The following is an 8018-nucleotide window of genomic DNA, read 5'->3' on the forward strand; positions in this document are numbered from 1 at the left end:
CTCTTTCTTTTTCTTTTCCACGTCATCTTTCGCGCTCTTATCTTCCTCTTTGTTCAACGATGGTTTTAGATGTTCTTTTTTCGCCGGCGTTTTATTCTTTCCATCCTCTTCTCTCGGATCCTCCGGAATCGGTGACGGTGTCCTCATTTCCGATGTTGTGCCTTTTTCCATATTAGTACTTATAGTCTTTAATAATGTTTTCTTCAACAATGGATTTGTAGCAATTTCATTAGATATTCGAACAGATTTTTGAACTCCTTCTTCATTTTCCTTTTTATTTTCTGAAAATAATATACGTTAAAATGACAGACATATTTCAGGCAAATATATTATTTTATTCGCCCACAATGGAAGCAATGGGAAGCGAAACGATAGAATTATTAATTGCTACACTATTAATACATGTTGATATAGAAGTAGGATTCTTATAAACTATGAAAAATATATTTTTACCAATAGTTAACATTCTGCTTATGGAATAAAAAATTTACTTCAAATGTTTTGAAGTTATCTGTTTTCCAATTACGCTCATTCATTCGTGTTCATCAAAGAATTTATGAAGAGATATCAGATAGTAGAACAATAATACCTGTACTTTTTTGGATTTACCATCTTTTCATGGACGAACAATACGATAACAAGATTCATTCAATTCATTTTTGATAAAGATATATAAATGTATATAGCAAATATGTCAGAAATAACAAAGATATACTTGCCTTCTCCTTCTCCTTCTCCTTCTCCTCCTTCTCCTTCTCCTTCTCCTTCTCCTTCTCCTTCCGCCGCTTTGGGCCGGCGCATCATGAATTTCGCATAAGCGATCCTCGTAGTCGGTGACACTTCCATCAAATTTGGATTATAATCTACCAAACGATTAGGATCTAACGAAGTCAGATCCGAGTTCGGTTGATGGCCAAGTCTGCGTATACTGCGCCTCGTTTGTTTTTCAAGTGCCTCGTTCGAGCTGCCAATAGGATCCTTGGCAATCGTGTTCTGTCGTACCATGGCGTTCCAATCTTTCTTCTTATTTGCGCTGCTCTTGCGGCCAATCGCTTTCGCAATTTGACTGAACACATCCTTCGGCTCTTTCTCACTTTGGATCACCGCGTTCACTATACCCTCCACTATACCGATCTGGAAGTCCTTCTGGAGTCGGCGTTCCATCACACGACCCTTCTTCCCGGATACTAGAATAACAAAAAATTCTTGTGTTTAATAATTTTTTTTCCCCTTATTTCTGATTATTAAAGTATCCTTTTCACAATGATCTTTCTGTGTAATTAAACATAAAGTTTAAAGTTGGTGATTAATTTATTTTCCTTTAGATTAAAAAATTTCAATTTGGATAATGAAGTGAAACAATAATTTTTCGTATTTTGAATTTTTGATGATATCATGTATTTTACAATATCTATTGTATTTTTTTTCTTTTTATTCTTTCCTTATTCCCTAAGGGATATAATTCATTACATGCACTATTTTCGCGATTAAATTATTCATATAGAAGCTTTATAGAAGCAAGATATAAGGTGATAAAAATTATTGTAAAATACAGTTCATGATACACGTTAAATTATTTACAGATTTTGATTAGATAATTAAAAAATACTCGATCGGCACGTTTTATGATAAGTTCGGATAACAAATTAAAAATAAATCATTCAGAGTTTAAGTGCTTCTTGTGAAATATTTATTCGTAATATAAATAATATGACATTAAAGCATAATCGTATTGATTCATTCTCGCACATCGCTACTTTTTAATTAAAAATCTTCCTTCTTATCTGCAATTAATATAAAATCAATAATTTTTTTAATACGTGTGCTGATATCCGATAACAAATTTCTCACTCATGCTTGGCACATATTACATAGAATAAATAAAAAAAACGCGAGTCATTTGTTACACAGCACGTGTGATAAATATTGAATAATTGAAATTTTATTTGATCCTTTCTTGAATCAATTTTTTATAAATTGCAATAATGAAGTCAATATAGGCGAAGATAATTCGTAAACTTACTCGCGGTATCCTGTTTCTCGACCATAGGTGTTCTCATTCCATTTTGTCGAAGAATATCAATCAACTCGTATCGTAATGTGGAAATGTCCTGCCTGATTTCCATTACATCGTCCTCGGTGATACCAAACTGATCTCGTTTCCTTTGTTCCGCGGTCACATATCGTCTGATTAGTAATCGCATAACCGTGTCGTGTCTCGCCATTGCCTTCTCTCTTGATTTTTTCTGCAAATTATTTTCGAAGATATTTGAAATTTCTATCGATTGTTTTACGGGATGCATCTCGCTTTTTTCTCTTCATTCGACTGTGAAAGTGATTCTTATTCTATCTAGCAATAATAATACAAATTAATATTTAATTATATATTTACTTGATTTATTATTGAAAGCATTTATCGATTGTTTTACGCTCTAACGGGATGCATATCGCTTTTTTCTTTTCATTCGACCCTGAAAGTGATTCTTATCCTATCCAGCAATAATAATACAAATTAAAGATGTTTAATTATATATTTACTTGATTTATTACTGAAAGCATCGAATAACTGCAATTAACTGTAGCACCAAAGAGGTTATACAAAGAGCAATCGAGTATAGTAATTATGAATAAATATTGTTCGATTATTTTTAATAATGTTAATATAACTTTAATCGAAATTTTAATTAATTCATTTTTTTCAGATTATCTAAATCTGATATAAATTAATAATCTATTCTATTCACATAATGTGACGATAAAAATACATACGATCAGAGATCTAGTTTGACGACCAGCCTTGCCACACGACAAGATTTTGCTGAACGTTTTGGAAGTTGGGATCATGTTAAATGGGGGAGGCACGGTGTCGCCATCTTCGAAGTAACTCATCCACAAGTGGCTCCTGGCAAATTTCCATTCCGTATCGGATCTTTCCTATTCGTATTCGTATTATTCGTATTAACAAATTCGTTAATTGTTTCGCTATTGAAAAAAATTCATGAATGAAAATATACTTTATTATTTTATCGTACCGAGATTATTTGATAGGAGTTGGACATCATAGCGATAAGCATGTTTAGTAAGACGATCACATTTATCACGGAATAAGAGCCGAACATAAGCAATGCCCAGAATCTGGTGAAGCTTTTTATTCCAGTTAGATCAAACGACATTAGATCAACCATACCGAAACTGGCCCAGAAAAGCGATTGTGATGTCTCGAACAAACTGAAGATAATTATTTATAGAAAATTAATTTCCTAAATAATATTTTTTAACAGAGAGTACAATCGAATAATCGTTATATACTTGGCGAAACGTCTCCATATCGAGCAAGCTTTCTCCTGATTATCGAAATCGGGCAGATCTGGAAAATCTTTTATGTTATAGCATTTTTGTTTTTCCAGATCCGCGTAGTACCACATCAGTTGATTCATTCCTAAATTATAATTAAGTTATTAGTATAGTGCAAGAAAGGAAAAAAAAAAATGATTGAAAAAAAACGATAAATAAGTATAAAAAAAAATATATGGAATTTTCAGAAGAATGGAAACTATTGAATAATTGTTGAATCTTTACCAAATGTCTTTAACAAGTTAAGTAAGAAGCTAAATAAATAAACGGCAGGGAATTACTCACCACATCCAAAGGCGAACAATACCAGAGTATAGATGAAGAAGAACTTGATAATGTCTATTATCATCCTCCCGAGGGAAATTTGGAGTGGTCCGAGATGGGGGTTCACGCTGAATATGTGAACTAATTTCAAAAAACTAGAAAAAGAAAAAAACGGATATTTTCATCTCAAGTGATAATTAATTATTCAATATTTATTTTGTTACACGATTTGTTTAATTTTATTTACGTGCATTTATATCGGAAAAGAATAATTTTTTTTTCACGAATTCGTTTTTTAGAGTGAAATTTTTATAATATCGCGAATGAAGAAATTTGGATAACTTTGCATTGCACCTGAAAATCATCCCAGCGGCGAAAGCTCCCTCGGACAAAAGCATGGGATCGAAAGCGTGCCATTGGTCTCTGGGATACCAAGGATCCAACCCATTTCTGTACTCTTTCTATAGGGTGAATGATCGAATCAAACAATTACTATCATGTTAAACGGAACGAAAGTTAGAAATTTAAGAAAAAGAAAAAAAATATATACTTGAACAATAATCCATGCAGTTATTCTCAACATAATCCAAATTACGTAAAATATATTCTGAACGAAATCCACTATATTCCAAAGATCCGATATATACTCCATCAATCCATCCGACCATAATGATCTTATTTCTCCAAGGATCAAGCCTGAAAGATTTAATCTGTTTAAAAAAAAAATGTATATTATACATACATGTGTGTGATTTATCTCAGAAAAAAATTATAAAAAATTATAAATGAAAATTAAAAAAAATTATTTGAAATGAAAACTTGTTGTAACTTAAGAAGCATACATGATTCAAAATTTTTATTTGCAATTGAAAAGAGACTTATCAAGACATTTTATTAATAAATATTGTATCAATATAAAATATGGAAAATAAATATAATGGAAAATGGGATCATTTTTATTTATTTTTAAGAAAGAATTAATTTGTTTACTGATTACGTAGATGATGACACCGGTTTCGACGAAGCCAGGTATGCATCCACGTTCACGTCTTTTCCATCCAGCCAATATCTCGTGTAACCAGTCGTTTCCAAATAATTCGATAACCAGGTACTCGATACGTTGTGACGCCATTCCAAGAAGCACTAACGGAAATTTCAATCGGCTCGAGTCTCGTTATAACTAAATTTTCCAACAACTAATTCTTTTAACCGCGCCACCCCTTTTATCGAAAGACTTACCTTACGAACAAACTAATTGAAAAGTTTCTTCTTCTTGCTCTTCCTCTTTTTTTTTTTTTTCAAATACATAATTAATTAAAAGTCGAACTTTAAAGGCTAATTTGATTTCTTATTTTTAGAGAAAGAAATTAAATTTATTTTCCTTATTAAAGTTCATTTCAGGGGTGAATAATATAAAAATTAATCGGTTGAAAGAATTTGTCGTTCATTCTGTGAATCTTTTCATGTTTTTTTAAATAGTAAATAATAAGAAGTTAAAATAATACAAGATTAAATAATTTCTCTATCTTTGTGAGTTAAATAAATTGAAAAAAAACTTTCTTATTCATTGAACAAGAAGATAATGAAAAAATAACTTGATTAATAATAATTATGATTATGATATAAACTTTTAATAAATGAAATCAATTAATTTTCTTACTCAGAAAGAATGCGTAGGAGGAGGAATGACAAATGAATTTGACAAAAGGTTTCTTCATGAACAAGCCCATCGGTGATGTTGGTGAGAGCATATAAATAGTACTATACACTGGGAACATTGCTGCAAGTTTTCCAACATCTATAAGTTGTCCAATCATATTTTTCCTTCGAAAACCGGGCAAACCATCGTACCAGATAGCGGCCAGTAATTGTTGAACATTCGGATGAGCTACGAACTTGAAAAAAATGAAAAAAATATATATATACATATATATATATACATATATGTATCTATAATATTTAATAACAATCATGTCACCTGTTTCTGTTTGTATTTAATAGCAAGCTTGAGTCGATCCAAGGTTTGTCGTTCTCCAGGCTCCCAATTTTCACCGTAAGGATTGTAATTTAACATTATCTCCAATTCTAAGGACGTGCGAACGTGATCCAGCAAGGATGTGGAAAAATTTTGCGTCAGTTCTCGCATTTCCTATTCGCAGAATAATTGCACGAAAAATTAAAATAAAATAATTCCTTCGTTACCAAATGAACAAAAGAATGAACACAGAATTGAACCAATTGGCTGAAAATTCACACCTCATATTCGAAACGGAACTCTTGTTCCATTCGACTCAATCGATGAAGTTCCCAAGAAAGTTCAAAAGCTGTGAGAAGAGGATCCCTCGAAGATAAAGCGATTAAAGATGGCGAGGTGAGAGCACGATACGCGTTTATTCGTGCTTGGGAATATCTCAGAGAATCTTGTTCGCTGGATGTTACGCATTCGTCGCATCCACATCTGGAAAATAGAAATAATATATATAATACATATAATAATATATATAATACATATAATATATATATAATAATATAACATAAAACATATAAGAAGAAGATGGATAAATATTTTTTCCAAATACAATTATTTTTCTTTGTGACAAATATTTATATTTAATAAGTTTTGTTTGATATTGATATTGATGTTTAAAAATTTATAAATGAAAAAAGTCTTAAGATCTACTTGAGTAGAATTAAAGTAATATTGAAAGTAGAATTATTTAAAGTAGAATTAAAGTAGAATTAAAGTAATATTTGGATAAGATATTAGGATTAATAAATCAAGAAAGAAATTTTATCTTTAAATTGGAAATAATATATATATTTTAATAGAAGTTACTGGACACACGTGTATTGGAGAACACGTGTTACATTTTCAATAACATAATTAGTATTCTTAATCGAATAACTGGCATCATAAGTGGAAGACAGAGATTGGACATGAAGCCAAAAAATGTGAAATCGGATTCGATTTAAGTTTCTCACGAATTAATTATAGTTTTGCTCGTGGAATATTAAAATTATCGATTGATAAAATTAAATTTCGACTTGTACCTGGCATCGTGAGGAATGGGAAGCGTAGCGCCACGATCCAACAGAATTTTTAAAATTTCATAGTTGTTCTTATGCGCGGCCAGAATTAATGGAGTTATATCAGAGGTGAAATTCGACGATGATTTGTCAACAGCTTCCCAACTCTGTGAAGAAATCAATGAAATAGAGATTTTCTTTGTCACTTTTCAAATTCTTTCTTTAGAAAAAATATTATTTGCAAATTCGTTCGATCCACAAAATGTTTCAAAAATATGGTGAAATTGAGTAATAATATAGTTAAAATAAAAAAAAAATATCGAACGAAAGGGGAAAAAATGAGCTTATTGAATTTACATAAGGTTGGCCGGGCTTGTGCGTTTTTTCCTCCCATTCCAGTAAGATTTCTACGGCTTCCACGTATTCTTCCTTTATAGCATGTAAGAGTCCATCCTGAAGAGAAAAGCGAAAATTATATATCAAGCGTGTGATGCTTTATCGGTGGTGTTTAGTTCTATCTATCCATCATTATTCACTCATAGAGAAAATAAAACGAAAACGTTTTGTTTCTTCATCTTCATCTTACCTTCACTTGAATCCCTAAGTCGAGAAGTAGCTTGATGAGTTCGATGTTCTCGTTTTCGATGGCGGCGATCAGAGCGGATCGATTCAAAGGATCCACGCAATTGATATTAAGAATTTCCGGATGATCCTTGTTCTCCTGCAATAATCTAATAATATTTCATTATATCTCTGTATGTATAATCAAATATAATTTAATATTTTGAAAATATAAGTAATCTTCTAAAAAAAAAAAAATTCGACATTTTCACTCGTATAAAATAAATCGTGGATCGGAAAATCAAAATTCTCTGCCGTCAATCTCCATTAAACAAATTGATGAATATGGAAATAGAGAGAAAGAGAAACGTAGCAACAACGATCGTCGCCATTTTTCACGACGATTCGAGATCGATTCTACGACCCCCCTCCTCGGCCCCTCTACCTCCCCCCAAACGATTTATCTTCCGGCCGGGCACGAAGGATTACCTTTTGACAGTGGCACAATCACCTCGTTCCGCGCTCAGCAGGAAGTGCTTCTCAACTGGGCCAAGAGTATAGTCCGTGGGCGCGTTTAGAGATTGTAGCGATGGTGCTCTCGCATCATCCGTGAGAAGATTCTGTTGCGACTCGGATGGATTCATTCCTGCTTCGATGTATATTCCCGGAGATATTCACAGGGAATGGTTCATCGAATATATATATATGTGTACCTACGAAAATTCGTTGAAAAATTTGTTCAATGCGAAAGGAAAAAATTTTTTGGCAGTTAGAATTATTATCGTATAAGTATTTTTCTTTTTTTTTTTTTT

At 32.0% G+C, this 8018-nt stretch overlaps 1 protein-coding gene across 3 annotated transcripts in view; it reads right to left on the reverse strand.

The window, feature by feature from the left end:
• LOC102676657 (transient receptor potential protein) overlaps positions 1-8018 on the reverse strand; it is a 10599-nt gene that overhangs the window by 845 nt on the left and 1736 nt on the right. The window contains exons 2-18 of one of the 3 annotated variants that reach the window (XM_006621989.2): positions 7696-7919; positions 7232-7376; positions 7003-7098; positions 6670-6812; positions 5875-6076; positions 5597-5767; positions 5279-5513; positions 4609-4761; positions 4169-4314; positions 3973-4079; positions 3640-3773; positions 3310-3439; positions 3033-3228; positions 2770-2934; positions 2024-2246; positions 765-1187; positions 1-281 (exon numbers count right to left, since the gene is read on the reverse strand). In XM_006621989.2, the coding sequence (XP_006622052.2) occupies positions 1-281; positions 765-1187; positions 2024-2246; positions 2770-2934; positions 3033-3228; positions 3310-3439; positions 3640-3773; positions 3973-4079; positions 4169-4314; positions 4609-4761; positions 5279-5513; positions 5597-5767; positions 5875-6076; positions 6670-6812; positions 7003-7098; positions 7232-7376; positions 7696-7850 (3105 nt within the window). In that variant the 5' untranslated portion in view covers positions 7851-7919. Of the gene's footprint in view, positions 282-764; positions 1188-2023; positions 2247-2744; positions 2935-3032; positions 3229-3309; positions 3440-3639; positions 3774-3972; positions 4080-4168; positions 4315-4608; positions 4762-5278; positions 5514-5596; positions 5768-5874; positions 6077-6669; positions 6813-7002; positions 7099-7231; positions 7377-7695; positions 7920-8018 lie in introns of those variants that run through there. The other 2 variants (XM_031513518.1, XM_031513519.1) reach the window with 2 other exon arrangements.

Source organism: Apis dorsata, unplaced genomic scaffold (assembly GCF_000469605.1).
Source record: "Apis dorsata unplaced genomic scaffold, Apis dorsata 1.3 scaffold_655, whole genome shotgun sequence".
NCBI classification, from domain to species: Eukaryota; Metazoa; Arthropoda; class Insecta; order Hymenoptera; family Apidae; genus Apis; species Apis dorsata.